Source organism: Athene noctua, chromosome 2, assembly GCF_965140245.1.
Source record: "Athene noctua chromosome 2, bAthNoc1.hap1.1, whole genome shotgun sequence".
Classification (NCBI taxonomy): Eukaryota; Metazoa; Chordata; class Aves; order Strigiformes; family Strigidae; genus Athene; species Athene noctua.
The window spans coordinates 118,729,944-118,748,703 of NC_134038.1; the positions used below are offsets into that span (position 1 = coordinate 118,729,944).

At 40.4% G+C, this 18,760-nt stretch overlaps 1 protein-coding gene across 5 annotated transcripts in view; it reads left to right on the top strand.

Moving 5' to 3' along the window:
- Positions 1–18,760, top strand: part of NRP1 (neuropilin 1) — a 112,909-nt gene that overhangs the window by 89,810 nt on the left and 4,339 nt on the right. The window contains exons 12-17 of one of the 5 annotated variants that reach the window (XM_074900007.1): positions 1,765–1,869; positions 4,870–4,929; positions 12,042–12,179; positions 15,573–15,847; positions 16,352–16,445; positions 18,025–18,084. In XM_074900007.1, the coding sequence (XP_074756108.1) occupies positions 1,765–1,869; positions 4,870–4,929; positions 12,042–12,179; positions 15,573–15,847; positions 16,352–16,445; positions 18,025–18,084 (732 nt within the window). The remainder of the gene's footprint in view (positions 1–1,764; positions 1,870–4,869; positions 4,930–12,041; positions 12,180–15,572; positions 15,848–16,351; positions 16,446–18,024; positions 18,085–18,760) is intronic. The other 4 variants (XM_074900008.1, XM_074900009.1, XM_074900010.1 and 1 more) reach the window with 4 other exon arrangements.

Consider the following 18,760-nt stretch of genomic DNA (forward strand, 5'->3'; position numbering starts at 1 on the left):
TTTGGCCACAGGGCTCCTGTAGCCACCTAGATTTTGAGAAGTGAGTCCGTAGACCACCTTACAAGAACACATTGCTCAGTGAGCTGGGGGAGCCAAAGAGGAGACTGACAAGGCAAAACACCTTTGCTTTTAAGCAAACTGCAGCAGCAAGTACAATTTTCCTTGCATTTTCCTTTTTGCCGTGGCATACTTTTGAAGGGTGTTCACCTGTAGGTCACTTATGGGCAGATGAGGTCAATTCCCATTTACCCATGGGAGAAGCATAATAAGAAAACTTTGTTGTATAACTCTATCTTAAGGAGGGAGTTGGATGAAGAGAAGCCACTTGAGATTTACTGAGCAAGAAAGGAGTTGAGATGAGAACAGAAGCATGGAGGTGGGCACAGACAGGAGTAGAAATCAGCTCTCCAGCAGTAATGAGCAAGGGGAAGTTTTTTGTGTTCAAAGCATCCCAAGGGGCTTACATGAAATGATGGCAGAGATCTAGGCAAGCTTGAGGCTATAGAGGGGCATGAAGATCAAGATAAGAAAGTTAACTGGATGTAGAAAACTAGAGAACGCTCCAGAAGGGTTTTTAAAATGATGTGGGGAAGAGACACTCTGCATAATTCATAATAGGTACAGAACTGTTTCTTTAACTAGGGAGGAGCCATGTTTCATCCCAGAATATAGCTACTTCAGAAACTACCACCCCTCCTGACATTTTCAGGCCAAGTTGTCAGTGTATATGATCTTATGTGGCCAGCAGGCTCTGGTAGCAGTAGAAGGGCAAAGAAGAATTGACAAAGGGATGCATTATTGCATTGCTTATAATGAGAGTAAAAGATTGTTAATGAAAATAACAGTAGGTGAGAACAGACAAAAGCCTGCATCACATTCCCAGAGTGGTTATCTTAAGCCAGGGAACTATACTTCCAGCAGAAAACATAAACCTAAAATAACACCAAGTATCTGTATTCTGATTTTCCAGATGTGGTATGTTTTGCAGATACTGGGGTATAGATATGTTTTCTGGTATCTTGCACAAATCTCAAGCTTTTAACTGTAATAACAAAGGTCAGACTTTTACTGGTTATGCAGCAGCTACCGGAAAGTCATCACCGATGAGAAGCAGGCAGGTGGCCGGGAGGAATGACTGACATCACTGATGTCTTATTTATTTATAACTTCAACAAAACCAAAAGAAACTCCTTCCAGATCTCCTCAGTGAGCACAAAGTGATTCTACATTACACTGCCTTCCTGCCACTGTTACCAGGACTCTGCTCAGCTATTTCCTCTCTTACATGTGCTCTGCAGAGGGGTTTCTTCAGCAATGTTGCATGTGCTGGAGAATTACACCTTGAGCATGCACGCCTCCTCTTCCTTTGTACAAGTCCACTCACAGGCACTTTGGCCTGCAATAAAACGATGGGTTTTCTACCCCACACCTGTGTCCCAAGACTCCCATTCTGCCTTGCCAGGCTTTCACTCTTCATTGGTAGGAAAAACAAACAATCATCAGCCAGTGAATAGACAGTCCAGGGCTTTGCTGCCCAGCTCCACTCAGCCCTTGAGCTCAGATACAGCAGAGTGCCTTAGTGCAAGGAGGCAGAACAGATAGGTCCCATTGCAAAAAAATACTAACTAACCTGCAGAGTAGAGTGACTTCAATCCTCATATGCAACACATGAAGACAGCATATGGTGCTCATCAAAATGTTACTGCCAGTTGCATGCTGATTCTCCAGCACATGTTTTAACTGAACAACTGGGTTTTGTTTCAGCTCCTACCGCTGTTCCTACCGTTTCTGAAGGCAAACCCGTGGATGAGTGTGATGATGACCAGGCAAACTGTCACAGTGGCACAGGTGATGACTACCAACTGACAGGTGCAGAAACCATCCTCATTCCATTGCAGCTTCACTGTAGCTCATATCCATCACCAGTTACCAGCTAAACGCTTGCACTGATTTAATCACTCCACATAAATGGACATTGGTATGCAGTTCATATTGTCAGTGCTGTCAAAACATAGGCATCTGCCTTTTACATAGGACAATACTTTTGATTGTTTTCTCAGCTATGTAATTTTTGAAGCAAATAATAGTGACTAGCTGGAAGAGAGGGCAATTTTTTTGAGCAGGAATTGTGTCTAATCAAATGTCCCAATCAAACTTTCTCTTATTAAGAAAAAAGCTGGACAAACCTTTTGAGGTTTATTGTCTGAGACTGAAGAACTCAAAATGAAATATTATTTAGCTTCAAGATACGTATACACTTCCATACCTAAAATTTAGTATAAGACTCAAATCTCAGCCCCAAACCTTTCCCAGACAGAACAAGGTAGATTTGTTTCATCTAAGCATACTCACACATATACAACCAGAAATATTTCCATGAGCTTCCCCACCAACACTGCATTAGAGCCACAGAGGACTGATGTTCTCCAAGCTGCCACCACTAGCAGAAAAATAGGAGGGAGACATAACACAGTCTTCATCTAGAGCAGAGGAAGCTTGATAGTTTTCATATTCTCCCACTTTTGCACAGAACCACTGTCTTTCTGAGAGACCTGACACTGCACCACTAGGTTTTTGATCTCTTCCTGGAAGTCACTTACTCCACAAAGCTCTGGCCCTGTTTGATGAGATAGATCTTCCTGTAGCAGGTCTATAGATCTACAGTAATTGAGCTTATTTTTGGGCACAGTGACACAAGTTATTTCATCACTGCTCTCTGGTGCGCTTATCTAATAAATGTTTATTGCTTCTTATATCCATGATATAAAATAGCATTAAAATCTGCCAATAGCTGTCCAAGAGGACATTGGTAAACCTTAGGTAAGAGATTGGCTTTTTGGAGCAGCCAAGTAGAACATCCAACAGCAGATACAAATGGAAGTGCAGTTTCAGCACTGAACACTTTCTGAGCTTTGCCAGTGTCTCCTGTAACTGCATGTTGCAAATCATAAATTGAAAAACAGTTCTTGAGTGGAAAAGACACCGCACAGTCACTGTCACTGCTTTTCGAGTCAGTGTTGCAGATTAATCTTACTCTTTTTGAAAACAGCTATGCAGGGATTCTGATAAATTAGTCTGTATTGTGCTAAGGTAGCTCAGAAAGTTTTCAGTGTTACTAAACATCGTCAGTTTAGTTATTTTTCTGAAAGGAAAGAACCAGGTCAGGAAACACTGGGGCTTCCAGTAAAGCCCCGCACTGAGGGCTGTATTGCAAAACCCAGTAGGTAGAGACATATTTCACATAGATGGAGGCAGTGTGAGGGAAAGAGATAGATTTGTGCAAGCATCTTCCTGGTTCACTCGTAGTCTCTGCACTTCAGGGAGCTCAGGACTGCATCCCACACATCCCTTAGGGAAAGCTTATTGAGCAGAAGAAAGTCCCTCTGGCAATTTTTGCAGGTTGTGCCTAGGGAGCGGTTTATAATCTCTAAAACAAGGGAAGAGCCACCAGCCTTCCTGAGCACCAGCTCTTTGGGGGAATTGAACCTATTTCAGTACTAAAGTTGAAAATTGCTACATTGCCCTTCTGCAAAAGTGTAGACACTTTAGTATCATTTTTTGCTATACTACTTAGAAACCCTGAGCTGTGCATGCGGACACTGTAGGAACACTGCATTGTATGTATGATGTTACTTGCAACACTAAAATGCAGAGAAGCGATTTTACCAATAATTTAGTTGTAAACGTTCTTTTCTTCCTCCAAAGTGCATAGAAGGAAAGTATGTAAATCTCATGGCCCATTGAACGATAGCAGTGCAGTGCAGAGGGGGTTTTCTCAGTGCTTTACCCTCTTTCATCCACTCCCAATGCAAGTGTGGTGCCCGTGTTCTCATGGGTATGACTGTTAAAGTCACTTCCCAGATAGCACTTGCACATATGTGAGTATCACAATGAAGCCTCCCTCGCAATTAACTGTAATTGTGCTGTAGGCCAGATTCCTTCCTGCTCTATTTGGACCCCATACAGAGCTACTCTATTTGTGTGGCTTATAACATTTCCCATCAGATCATTCTCACAAACATAAAGCTGATATAGCTTGGGCATTCATTGTCATTGGAAGTCATCATAGTCATCCTTTCTATAATGCTTTAAGCACTTGTTTGCTGGAGAAAAGAAAAGCCATTGACTGGTAATCAGCACCCCACTGCGTATTTATATTTGTGCTAATTTACTTTTTGTTTCCTTTATCAATACAAGGCTTGCTTTAAAAAGTCAAGTATTTTAAAAATATCAATTAGTGAGTTTAGGAGAGGGCCATGACCCCACTCACCTCTTGTTCATCTGCCTGAAGAACACAAATGGGAAGTCCTTAATTCCTCCTGCTCTTTGAGACAGAAGTGAAACCTGCCTTAGACTATAGCCTAAAGTCAGGCAATTCCCATGCACCTCTCTTGTGAGCTTGGCTCACAATGCGGCTATGACACAACACACAGGGAAGACCCAGCATGGCAGAGGCCAGAGGACCTCACATCCCTGATATAAGAAACAACATGTCATGGGTGAATGCACAAACTCGTGACTGTTCGGAGGTGTTAATGGAGATCAGCTGCTGACTTCCCATATGATTTGGAGCAAATCAGTGTCTATTAAACAACAACGGCCACAGGGACAAGGTGAGGGTTGATCAATTGGTGCTCGCAAGGACTCCAAAGATATACAGCTTTATTTAATGATGACTTCTTGTTTTCTTTTTTGATAAAGGAAACCAGATCTTTAATGTCATATTTTCATGCTGAAGCTCACATACTCAGTTACCTGCATGTCTAATAAAGATGGTAATATTTCAGATTTATATATAAGATATTCCAAATGACTGCTGTGTCCTTTGTTGTGTCCCGTGTGTCATGATATGCATAATTTCTTTTCCAGGTGGTACTACAGTGCTGAATACAGAAAAGCCAACAGTAATAGACAATACAGTACAACCAGGTAAAAAAAGAAGTTTTTTTTCTTATTAAAAGCATAATAAATTCCATACCCAAATTTCATGCCAGAGACAAAATAATGAATTGCAGCACTTCCTGACTTCCCATTCACTAAAAGTCTCTGAAGTAAAGAAGCATCTGGTCTCTCAGCTCTGTACAGTAAATATTTTATTCCTTTCATCCACATGTAGACACAGCAGAGAACAAGATTTCCTTCTGCATCAGCAAATGCCAAATGCTGACAAAATTAAACTAACTTAATCACACAGTGCACTCTGTGGCATGTCAGTGACACAAAGTGTGCTTGCAAACTCCAGGAAAACAAAAACAGAGCCACACAGGCCCACTCACTATTTATATCCATGGTTTTACAAAACTAAGTAAAGTTTGCCAGTTTTCTCCACCAGGGAGCTGGCAGTTTTACAATGTTGTTTTCTAGCAAGTTTTCTCAAAATGGGGTTACATAAACTGCTACCATGAACTTGAAAAGGGAAAACCAAGTTGTCACTGGCAGCAGGTCCTTTTCACTTAATCAATAACTAACAGCTTTTAAAATCCTTAGTTTGCCGCTTCCACAGCTTTCATACCATTTTTTAATATCCTGTACAATTTACTGCGAGTGGGGGAGAGGGTAGATTTGGACAGAAAACTCCAAAAACTGTGAGCACGAGTTTAAAATCTTTTGCATTAATAATTGTGGAGCAGTAAAGAGGTCAGTTTTCAGTTACTCCCATTTCCTCCACTAGAGCACAGTCAGGCATAGTCTTGCAAGTGATTTATTAACGGGGTTGGGTAAGTGTTTATCATTGTTTCCTCAACCGTGTGATACAATCCACTCTTGCTTCAAATAAAAGAAAGGGACTAATGATGCAAAAGTTTCCTAAAGGACACTGATGGTGTCGACCTGACTAAGAGATAGAGGTGACTTATCTCAGATGTTGTTCCCTTTCTTGGTCTCTGCATTCTGATATTGCAGAGGTGAATGCTTTTACTCCTCTCAAAATTTGTCTCCAGGGTTATCCTGTTGGCTTAGTCAGCATACACTATTTCTAGATCTGCTCTGTTTTACGAGCAGAGGGATATCGTGGAGTACCAGTGCAACGAGAAACACGATGGCAGGCTGGCCTGCCTTCACAGGACACCTCTCCACACTGTTCTTCCACACTCAGCATTGCTGAAGGGCTGGAGGGCTGCTGGTGATCCCACAGTTTGGAAAGGGGTGGGGGATGCAAAGGAAGAAAGGATGCTGTGCAGTGGTTTATAGAGTGAAACATTTAAAATCTATGTCTGAAATTATCTTTTCGTTTTGTATTTTGCTGAAATGAAGGATTTTTACAGGTTTTTTTAAACTATCTTCTTGCTTTTAAACAAATTGCCAATTCATAAAGTCCCTCTGTGCAATGCAGTTTCCCTCCCTCCTCCCCAGTGCCAGCTGCATTTGCAGGTTGTGTTTAATCCCTTTGGCTTGGGTGGGCCTCTCCAGTAACAGATTGACTGTTTCTGCCAGAGGTTAAGATATCCTCATTTTCTCTCCTTACTTCCCTCCTGCACCACCTTTGCTTACTCTGTGATAAGCCAAGCTTTTTTTCTATGCTAAAGGAGTTTCTGAGGTTCCCTTCAGAGCATGCCAATGTTACTTCCCTGCATTGTGCTGGTAGGAACTGTTTCCTTCCGGGGAATAAGGGACAAGTTCACATTCCAGGCTCCCACATGGCAGCACATTACAAAGATCATAGATAGAGATCAGTCAGATGCTAATAAATAAGAATAAGGTTTCCAGAATCTCCAGTTTAAGATATAAAGGTTTCCAGCTGTTTCATAATCCCTCACTGAAAACCATCCAGAAAACTCTCCAAAAGGGGCAGACAGAAATTCCCCTCAACATGGGGAAACCCTTCCTGGCGTGAAGGTGGTGTAAGCATTTCCTTCTGCGGAAGGGGCATGGCTGGACCTGGCTGGCATGATGAAGCACATCAGAGCAAGGGGCCATGCAGCTGGAAGCAAGAGCCTGCTACAGCAGCCACGAATAACGTAGTTTAAACTGGTATTGAAGTTACAAAGCTGCTCCAGGGGCCCCCTGGCCCTCAGCTGGCTGAGGATAAATGCACTCCAGCTCTTTCAGCTATTCTCAAGCTGAACAAAGTATGAATTTAACTCACCAAGGACTAAGCCTTCAAGCTTCACCCTTAACTCCTTCTAAGGGCTGGTTTACTTTAAGATGCCAATACACCTTGAGGTAAATTATGAACTCCAAGCCAAAGAGCTGTTCCAGATCAGTTGCTCATTGTAGGCTCCAGTGGTAACCCAGCACAAGCTACACCTTGCCAGTGCTAGCCACAGCAGCTTATGATTGGGGACAGAGATTTATCAGCCCTCTCAATAGCAACACCTGCTGTGGCACAGGTACTTCTGTGATAGGTGCTAACGCCATGTATTGCTGTCCTCCTGCCTGCATTCAAGCCTGCAAACACTGCTAATCTTGTTATCCCAGACTAACATGCTTGCGTGTGTCAAAGCCTGAGATTATCCTATTCCAAACAGCTTTCATACACTATGGAAACAGTTAAGAGCAAATAACTGGAAAGCCTCCATGTATAAACAAGATTTCCATCACGGAGACTTTCACAGTTCATTTCTAAGGGGACTGAATTATAAGAAAATTAAAAAGAATCATGATTTCAAGCTGCTAAAAATGTTTAAAGGTTTGGGGGTTTTTTGAGAGGAACCAGTTTCCTCCTCAGAATTAAAAAGATGCTTTTAACAAATCTGTCTGTCAAGGTAATACCTTTCAGGCCTTAGTCCTAAGACTCAACAACATGTAGTCTTTTTGAACACATCTTTTTCAGTTCCAGAAGACTATTTGAAATGCTTGACTCTTAGCTATTTCCATACAGAGCAAGCTGTTCATTTACATTATGTGCTCTCAGGATGCAAGCTCAGTCCTTTGTAAAGCAGACAGTTCAAGAAGTATCTTGGTTTTCACACATGTAATAGCTATTTCAGAAAAATATAACTAAGAAATCCTGAGGTTAAAAACTATGCTAAGAAATCATTTAAAGGTAGAATAGGTCTGCTTCTCATTTTCGGTGGGACAACTTTGCATCAATACAGGGATATTAAAGCAGTTAAATTATCTACTATCATTTAAGGTAATTCTGTGCTGCCAGCATAAGTGATATAGAAAGGTGAAATGCAAATATGAATTAGACCAAATATACTACTTTGAAGTGGTCCAAATGCTGTTTGTAATTTCCCATTTTAATGTTGATTTACCCTTTGGCAAGAGCATCCTATAGAGAATTTTCATAGCATCTTTAATGCCATCATGCTCCTTCTTGCCTCTTGTTGGAGGAGTTATAAAAATATGTCAAAGTCTGTGGGCCACAAAAGATTAATGGACTTGCAAGAAACTCACTCAACTAGATTTTCAAATTACTTTCTTATTTGTGTGCAGTAATGGTTCCAGCTGTGAGCAAGATGTGGTCAAGAAGTACAGCTGTTGGTTATTCTTTGAGAGGATAAATCTGTTTTAATTCAGTATCACGTACCCTACATTTTGTAAAAGGCATATGGGATTTCACCACACCTCCCCCTCAGATTCTCATCTGAACTGCTGCTATTTGGTTACATAATAGCTCGTTTTCTTCATCTTCTCAATACACACAAACCCGGAATCAATCACCTATTAACAGGATAATTATCCGAGCAGGGGAATGGGCCAGCGCTGCAGAGAGAGCCCACCAAATTCTACTTGTCCCTACCTTCCTCCCTTCCACCGAAGATGCCAAGCTATAGTTCAAAGACAAAGAGGACAAATTGCTCATAGCTTACTGTGAGCTACTGTATCAGCCCTCTGGGACCTTTAATATAAGTGTTGAACTATTCTGTCTTTTGCTGGGGCACATCCATTGTCCTTACAACTAATGTACCTATCCTGATGCTACAAGTGCCCGTTATTAATTGACTAGCAGTTCTAATTTTTCTATTTATGGGTCCCTGGGAGAAGCATTGGAAGAGACATGAGAATAGACAATAAGATGGCATATTTAAGGAACCCATAAAATAAGAGCACTCTGAAATGCTTTGCCTTTGACCTTCAATACCATTGCTGTGATTTTCTAAGGAATACATTAACACAATCACTTTTAAGAAAACTATAGGAACCTAACAAGAAATAGCTCCCTGAGAGCAGGTTACTGGTCAAATTCTAGTCTATTTCAGGGGATTCTCATTAACTTCTGCATGGAAAAGAAGTTCATTTTTATGCTACACCATGCTGTCTGTGAGTCCAAAGCCAAGGAACACAGACATGGCCAAAGCATATCAGACTTAGGCCCTTTGCCAGTTTCCTGGACTACATATTTCAAAATGAAAGTGTAAGAAATTCTTTATTAGATGGTGCTGTGAAATTTATGTTTTGAAACTCTCCTTCTAATCCTAATGTCCAGAGCTGACTTCAGACTATGAAGCAAAAGGATTTTGTCACTCTCTGCACTTTAGAATTCACGATTAAATTCTGGATATTTTCCTTATCCATTTCAGTGTCCAGTTCTCTTTGACTTGTGTTCAGCCTTAGCAGCGTTCAAGGGAAGCAAGTATCACGCACATCATATGAGAAATTTTTTCCTTTGATCTGCATTGAACTTGACTGGATATCTCACGGTTCTCAGGCTATGAAATGGAGAAAACAGAATATTGTAATCTTCCTTCTCTGGATTCTTCACCCATTTACATATTTCTCCTGTGTCTTCTGCTCTTTGTTTTTATTCAGAATTGAACAATACCAGTCTTTCAATGTCTTTGTACTATGTGCTCTTTTATGCTGTGTGATATCTTCAGACTGATGTGATCTATGTACCACTGTTCTCCTTTCCTGTCGTTTGAATACCACACAGGCTATCGCTACCTTTGCATGATATAATCCTTTGGGATTAATAAATTTAATTTTGTTTTACATTTTCTAAGACCTTTTCTAAAGTTCTGTTTCATGGCTCTGATGTCAAAGTCATGCAATATAGCTCTCCCTAGGCCTCCTTGACAATGAAAGATTATTTTTCACAAACTTAAAATCCTTTAATTCATCTCAGTGTCACTCTGTTTCTTTAGAAACTCACCTTGATTTTCATATGTCCCTTTTTGGGCAAGATGTCTTTGATCATGGCCTCATTGTCTAGGAAAAGAACACCATATACTGAAGTAAGAAACGTAATAGATTGCCTTAATGCACGCACGTGCACACAGACTGAGTTCTGCTTCTTCAACATTTTCAGCCCAAAGAGAAATGATTCACCATGATCTGCCCCTTTCCTAGAAAGAGCTAGAGTCCTCCAGGAAACATGTTTTCTCCACATTGAATTCCTGTGTCAGACATTATTTGTTTAATTCATTTGTTCCAGCTAGGATGCTGTATTCGTGACAATGCGGAGTAGACCCCTCTGGAAGCCAGCGGGAGGGAGGGGGGAGGCGAGCAGGATGGGGCAGATGAAAGGAAGGAGTGAAGAATGAGGGCTCAGTGTGGAGGGATGCCACAGCACAGCCGAGGTACTGACAGGCGGAGGAGAGGGGCAGGAGCTGCCATACACTCAGACCTCTCTGCTAACAGAAAGAAATTTTCTAGGGGCCAGATGGGAGAGGGACCAGTGCCTGCAATGCAGAAATCCAGTGAGCTGAGTTAAAACTGTGTGTGGGATCAAGGACCCACCAAACGAGGACACAGCAGGCAAAGAGAGAATGATAGAGGAACCCTCTTTATAGCCATTCTGTCTCAACCTCCTCACCTGAGGTTTTTTCTGGTTGGTAAAATAATTAGTCTAGTTTAGTTGTTATTAAAATCTGGGTTGTCAGTTCAAAAGCCTTTGCAGGCTTTCCTGGGCAGCTCACTAAATGGAGGAAGTGTTTTCTTCTTCAGACTGGAATAGCTCCATCTCAAAGGTCTGGCCAGCCACAGGTCCCAAACGCACTTCCCATATTTCTCCATATTTTCCTACAGTAAATAAAACACATTCTAGGGGTTGCATTTTCTTTCCTGGCTTTTTTAAAATAATGGGCAAGGAGCACAGTTCTTCCCCCAGAGCTGATACTGATGGAAGCATAGAGTCCTTTGTTCTTAGTTCATACTTGCACAAAGCATCTCATTAAAGTAAACCTAAGTTATTTTTTTAATAAGGCTTGAGTCATGCCTGAGAAAAGACTTCAGGATTTGGTCACATTGCTGTGGGAAGGGTATTGCTCTACTGGGAGTTGTCATTGCTCAAGGTGAAGTGAAAGTTCATACCAGTGGGGTAGGAACCAAAAGCCCAAAAGATTTCAAACTGCTTCTGAAAATAAGAAATGCAAGGGATTTATATGCTATCTTTGTATAATCTTTCCATTCAAATTCCAAGTTCTATTGAAGAAAATAAGCTACTATGTATTAAACCTTTGGGCAGAAATGAAGAGAAGCTGAAAACAAGATATGATCTCATCCTGACCATAATACCAGACTTCCCTTCTTTTACATGGAGCTCATTTTGAAGCTTATTTTGAGTTCATTTGGCAATCAGCCACATTTGTTCCTTTTCTGTCTCAATTTGTCCATTTCAATGCTGCCATCTTGTGGGCCTACTTATCTGTCTGGAAGATGCTGAAGTAAGTTCCTTACTAAAGCCACGTACTATACATTTTACCAGAAATCCTTTCCTGCCAAGGACATTCCATTAGTGTTTCTGTCCTTTCTTATTTTTGTCCAAATCTTATTGTGAGTTGTTGCAAAACTTTGCACTGTTATGGTTCAAATAAATATTAACAACCAGAAAATATATCTGATAAGCAAGCCAGAGCTTTCTTTTTGAGTCATATGTGTTACAGCACAGTTATCAGCTAACGTGGGCAAATCAGAAGTGTTAATCTAACCACAAAAAATCCCAAAATACAGGTCATAAAGAGATAAGAAACAACCACATCGTTTACAAGAAACAGTCATTCTTCATGTGTTTTCCAATACGGCTGCTCTTACTATGGCTTCTCAGAGTTTCAACTATGAGTGGTCAAATGCATGCATTTCATTTTGAAGTACAAAATCTGCATTATGCAATTAATAATCACATTTCACCCCTCCTTTTCTCTCTTTTCTTGCAGAGCTGCCACTATACAACTTTAACTGTGCCTTTGGCTGGGGATCCCAAAAGACTTTGTGCCACTGGGAGCATGACAACCAGGTGGATTTAAAGTGGGCAATCCTGACCAGCAAAACTGGGCCAATTCAAGACCACACAGGTAATCATGAGTTCATGATTTAGCCATTTTACATAGGAAGAGGTTGTTCTGTTTCATACCAACCTTCCTTCAAAAACCATAGAAGAGTGAATTATATCTAAAATCTGTAGAGTTACAAAGATGATTAGACAACTTAATCCAATCCATTATATGTAGTCACAACTAACCATAATTGTCCTTTCTTTTGGGGAATAAAGACCATTTATTGTTAGAACTGAAGATACTCCCTTCCCCTGTCTTGCCTTTCGTTAACCATCATCTGGGGTAGAAAAAAATTCTGAATGACCACGTATTCTGCAAATATCACTTAAGTAATACAGTCGTGAACAAACCTCACGTTATTCCTGTTTGTAGTTACAGGGACTGCCCACCACAGAAAGGAATTGTAAGTGAAATTTCCCAGATGAACATATTTCCATGCCCTCCTCCTCTCCAGCAGGAGTTGCAGATTATAGCCATTACTTTGTTCACACACAGTTTTTTCAGAAATATCACCCGGGGAAATTGATTGGTTGGTTTTGTAGTATCAAACTCATGGCTCTGCATAATTAGGCAATAAATATGCTGCTGGCTAGTGGCGAAGGGAGGGCACTGTGTGACCTGGACTGCCTCTTGCTTTAGTGTTCTCTCGTGCATACGTGCAAATTAATCAAATGTGTTGAGATAAATCCCCCTTCCCACTTCTGCAACCCCTTTGCCTAATGAGAATGACAAGGAAATTAGACAAAATTGGACTTTTTAAATTCTGAGACACTTTCAATTGAACCTTAAGACAAGTACAGTAGTTTCAGGGAAAAAAAAAAACTTATAATACTTTGACTATAAATGGCATTGTACAAATAAATGGCATCAAATTAACTAAATGCAGTTAGCTGAAGTGAAGGCTGTAATGGTGGAAAAATTGATGTAGAGAAAAGTGAAATGGCTCCGTAGGCTCTGACATTGAAAGGAGGTTAAAAGCTGTGTTAGCCAGAGACTGACAAAATCTAGAAGGCATGCATAAGTAAAGCTCTAATTAAGACAATGAAGACAGAGTTCCTGACCCAGCACTGCAATAATATTCTGGAAATGAGAGCTATCTGCACTTTGCCACCAAGGATTATAGAGAGACTGAACCTGTCTTCAATCAAGAGATGAAGAAATTATATACTTCAAATGAGATTTTGTTGTTTCTGCTGGGCCCTGCTAGTGCAGAAGATTTACTTGGTCCATTAGCTGTAGCCTCAGTAAGTCTTACAGGCAGGCCTTTTTTCTCCTTACCACAGTCATTGACAATGTTTTCCAAAATTTTCCTTCAACTATAAGGCCACCTTCACCTGCCAGGTTTGTCATTTGCCTGCCAGCAGATACAGAATGAGTGGGGTGGGTGTGAACACAGACCACGAGCCGCCTGAATGGCACTGACATCCCAAACAAGCCCCTCAGTGTCATCGCTACACAGCGAGGCCACCCTATATATTGGGAGAACCAAAGTGAGCAACTTCCAGGCGTATCTGGCTCTCAGCTGCACATGTGTAAAGCTGAAGAAACTCCACAGAAGTGATCTTCAACAGCAGTTGCTTTAAGACAGCAGGATATGCTGTATGTCGCTTCAAATTATACATGTTATGATTACATCTGTCCAGAGTTAGGTCTTCCAACTGAGACAGCCATCCTAATGCTGATTATTTTCCTTTTTACCTCCCTTTGGATTTTCCTGTCACCATTCTTTGATGAGATTTGCACATGTTGTACTGACCTCTGCACAGAAGCAAAGTTGGAAAGAACGTACAGGCACAAGCACTCCTGCTGAAGAAGCTGGACAAGATGCTACCACAGTAAGATAGGAAAAAGAAATAAAAAGCCTAAATTTTTCGGTCAAGTTATCATCATCTTCCCCTATAAAGTTCTTTCAAAGTCCAGATACTTCCACATGCATACTGGACAGGATACCTCTGACTGCCCACAGAAAAGTCCAAACAGAAGAAAGTGTCTTTTTCTCATGTTAGAAGAAATACTTCTCTCGCATTTATTTAGGCCCATTCCTTCCAGCCACTGGGTTTAACCCACTCCCCTTTGTTCCTGGTTCACTTTTTACTACCCTGCCCTTCTTATGCTTCCCAGAGTAGCATTGTTCATCTTCCCTTCTTCACTGGTGCAGGACTATACCATTACAGTCCAGCAAGTCTCAATTATACATTATTTCAAATGTAACTCAAGAATATCATGTATAAGCAAAGACCAATTTGATAAAACATCAGCCTTCTAAAACATCTTCTCTTGCCTCTTTTTACTTTTTTTTTTTGTTTGTTTAAGCATTGGTATAAAGAGAGATATGTACACTTGTTTCAGCATTTGAAGTACAGTATTTCTTATTGTTACTTTTCTCCTTCCTACTTTCAAAATAACCATACATCAATGCCAGTAAATGCTGTCTCCATCCTTTTGTATGAGTGCATTACACATGCAATCTATTCTTACACACACCAGGATGAACTTCATATTTTTCCACCATAATTATCTGCAAAGAAGCTGTTCAAAAGCTGACTGGAATGAATGCCTGGCTGGTGTACATCAGAAGCACTTCTCTGTAGTCAGTATCTTACTTAGCAATTTTCTGTTACCAAACTAATCACACTCCCACGTGCTTCTCTCCCAATGTGATTAAGCAAGTAATTTTCCAAGTTAGTTATTAGGTGTTCAGATTTCAGTGTGTATAAATCCATTATGCTCTTCAGAAAATACCAGCCATAAGATTACTCTTTCAGGAAATGGTTCACAAATCTACAGAGCCCAATATATTATTACAAAAATCAAGGGAATAACTCCAGCACCATTTGTGACTATGCTCAGACTCTATTTAGGATCATTGTTTATATCTCCGTTCCTGATCTCTGACCATGGCTGTTCAAAGCTATTTTATCCTCCAGTGTTCTTCCCATTCTAATCTTGCCTTCTCAAGCACAGATTACTTTAAAGAGAGATTAAAAATTCCTCTTTGAACAATTAGTGTAAAGTAGGCCCTAGGGATTTCTGTCTAGCCTGCTGAACTAGGGTTGGTTCTCTTCAGGAGATGCACACTGACTAATGGAGCATATGCTGTCACGCTAAACATGCTTTCGCCTCCTTCCCTGAGCAAAATCAGACACCTTGTGTGTGCCCTGTAGTGAACATGTTGTTATGGTTCACTCTTGGCACAAAGCATCCCAATGAACAGCAAAGGAGACTTCCAAAAGAAACAGAACTCTCCTTAGAGCACATCAGCTTTCCTGGAGCTCCCAAACCAATGCCCCCTGAGGCTTGACCCATTAGTGTTGGAAAGAAAACAGAATGATCAGGTCTGGTTGGGGCTTCTTAGGTAAACAAAGAAAATGAAAGCTGGTGGCTATTCCTAATGCAGTCCTTCTGTCACAGTAGGAGATGGGAATTTCATTTACTCACAAGCTGATGAAAGCCAGAAAGGGAAAGTCGCCCGACTGCTGAGCCCCGTGATTTACTCGCAGAACTCTGCCCACTGCATGACTTTCTGGTACCACATGTCCGGTGCACATGTTGGCACCCTGAAGATCAAACTGCGGTACCAAAAGCCGGATGAATATGACCAGGTGCTGTGGACCCTGAGCGGGCACCAGGCAAACTGCTGGAAGGAAGGACGTGTTCTTCTTCACAAGTCTGTTAAACACTATCAGGTGAGCTTGGCTGCTTCTCGCTAAACTAAGAGCTGAGGCCAGTAAGACCTTGCTGGTATTGCGGGTTTTTATACACCATAGGAGAAAATGTCACCGAAGAATTTATGTAGACAATATTACACCTACAGATGAGGTGCTGTTGCTGTGACAGTAATAATAGTGGCGTATTTCTTGGTATCTCAGACAGTGATATAAGTAATTTGTTGTCGAAGGCCAAAGAAATAGTTTAGGAATCATTTTTCATCTGTCACAAAACTGCATTCTTGCCACAGTTTTGCTGCTGATGTAAAAGTCCTTAATGGAGTTATGACATTATATAAATTCACATTTGCATCTATAAAGTCATAAAGGCATGCAGTGCAGATTGGCAGGCCACAATCAAAGTACATGTAGATGCGGCATCATGACAAGTGAAGATGTGTGTTAACAACTAATTAAGATATCCTGAATGCTGCAATTGTGTATTAACAGGAAAACAATGTGAACATTCTCTTATTTTGCCAGGTGGTTATTGAGGGAGAAATTGGAAAAGGAACTGGAGGAATTGCTGTGGATGATATTAAAATTGACAATCATGTATCACAAGAGGATTGCCGAAGTAAGTATGAATAGCAAGAACATATAAGAGATCTCAACCAAAGCATTATTTATTTGGTTTTGATAGCTGTTTTTTATATGTGAGAAAGGGATAGATAATCATTGTCTATACAGCAAGTTTTGCACTGAAAACATCCTGATCTGACCCATAGCTTTATTCATAGTAAGTGCCACTGGTGTCACCTCAGTACCCCAGCAGCTGCAGTCTTTTGGATCAAAACTGGCATCTTACTGCCATAAGTCACAGCATGTTCATATTCTCACATCTCTCTATATATTTTAGGTTCCTGGTCTCTTTAAATTTCTCTGATTTTCCAAATGCTCTTTGCTGTTTTAACTCGAATCTAGTTTTATTTCTTCACCCTTTTTAGATGACTTACTACCAAGCCTACTTGAATTCTATTTTGAAGAACCATATCAAACCCTTACAGAATACACAGATAGGGTGAAATGGCCCATGCTCTGTCCTCTGCTGTCCTGTAATTCTGAGTTTGCTGGACTCGTTTGCTGTGGTCACCCAGACACATAGGACATGAAGTAATGTTAGAACATGGTCTTTTCCACATCTGAGCCAGGCTATTCCTGAGACGTTCTCTGAGTCTTTATTTCTGGTCAGTCTTGTGTTATTCCAGTCACTGCTGATCATATGTGCATTGCATACTGCATGTAATTTGGCAGCTGCAGCCTCAGATAAACACAAGCAACTGAACCCTTCATGATGGAGATGAAGCAATGACTTTTGTGTACGAGAGGGGATAGAACTGAGAACCGTCAGCATTAGAAATATAAACATGCCATGTGAGTTGGCGATACAACTGAGAGCAATAATAGAGGGTGTTCATCGTGTTTTGTAGCTAGTAGCCTTTTGAGGCTAACATGACAGACTCAATGGTAGTTTCACTGCAGGATGAGAAAATTGTACAGTCTCTTTTTAACACACAGTCCATCTCCTAGAGTTCATCATATGCCACCAGAGTGACAGTTACCAGGAAAGAGAGGCAGGATGCACTGCTTGGTCCTCCTGCAGTGTCCTCTGTGCCAAGAAGGGTGCTGGGACCACACTGGTGATATTCACCTGACTCCAAAATGAGGGAGGAAAGTAACTTCTTTCCTACCTCCACATGTTTTGGTTGTTCAGACCAAATCCTGAGCAAAGGCTTTGGCCTGTGGGCACTAAAGCCAAAAACTCAGTCTGAAGCTCAAACACAAGTGGTCTCACTGCAGTCAGTGAAATTGTTCTGGTGATTAACTATGCCTACATTGATGAAGTGTTGTGGAATTGGGCTCCAAAATTGTAAATACAATGAATGAGATGCTAATTCATCACACTGATTTCTCTTTCCCAGGCATGGAAAACCCCTGCTGATAACTAAAACTGTGCCAAGACTGGGCGGAGAGGAGTTTTTAAATCTTTCTTTTTTCTCCATTCATTTTCAGAGCCCATCATAATGAACAGTTCTGTCAAGCTGACATAATAATGCTCTGACACAGGAAAATCTGCTATACCATTATTGCCAGCATGATAGTCAATCAGTGTTTGTAACCCTAATAATCAATGTCAATTCTCTTTGCTTCATTAGAATCAACTGATGTGGAGAAAGAAATGGATGAAGAAGACGACCCAGAAAGTAATCAAACAGGTAAAAAATGTGTTATTGTTTAAAGGAATGCATTTTAAAGGGCATTTTCATGTGAATTTATGTATTCTATTTATTTATTATAGATTAGTTCACTAACTGCATATTGTATTAAAGTTTTTTGATTTATCTAGATCAGATTCTAAGAAGGCTTACATTTATTTGAAGGATTTAATAGTTTTATTCTTCTATGTTATATAATGTTATGGACCTTGTATTATTTATACCTATCTGAAACCTATAAAATTTTATATACTTGATTTGTTACATTGTATACATATATGTGCATGCACACTATAGCTCCTTAATATTTTGTTATCTAGAAGGCTTGTCCACAGCTGAAGAAACAGTTATCATTATATCTTACAATTTATGACTCAGTGTCATTTTCAGACCTGTCTGAAAATGTCATTTTCTGACCAGTCTACCAAAGTGTTATTATTTTCAATGATGATAGCTGTAAATGGATCGTTAAATGGATCATAATTGTCATATTATCCCAATAATGAAATATATTTGCATTTTTCAGGCAATGAGCTTAATATTTTTTCTGCTACAATCAACAGGATTGCTATCATTGATTTTGGTGAAAGTAGGGTTTGTCCAAAGACTTTTTGGCTTTTCCTGCAACAATTAGTAGGGTTTGCAAGATTATTGATACATTTTCATAAACTGAAAG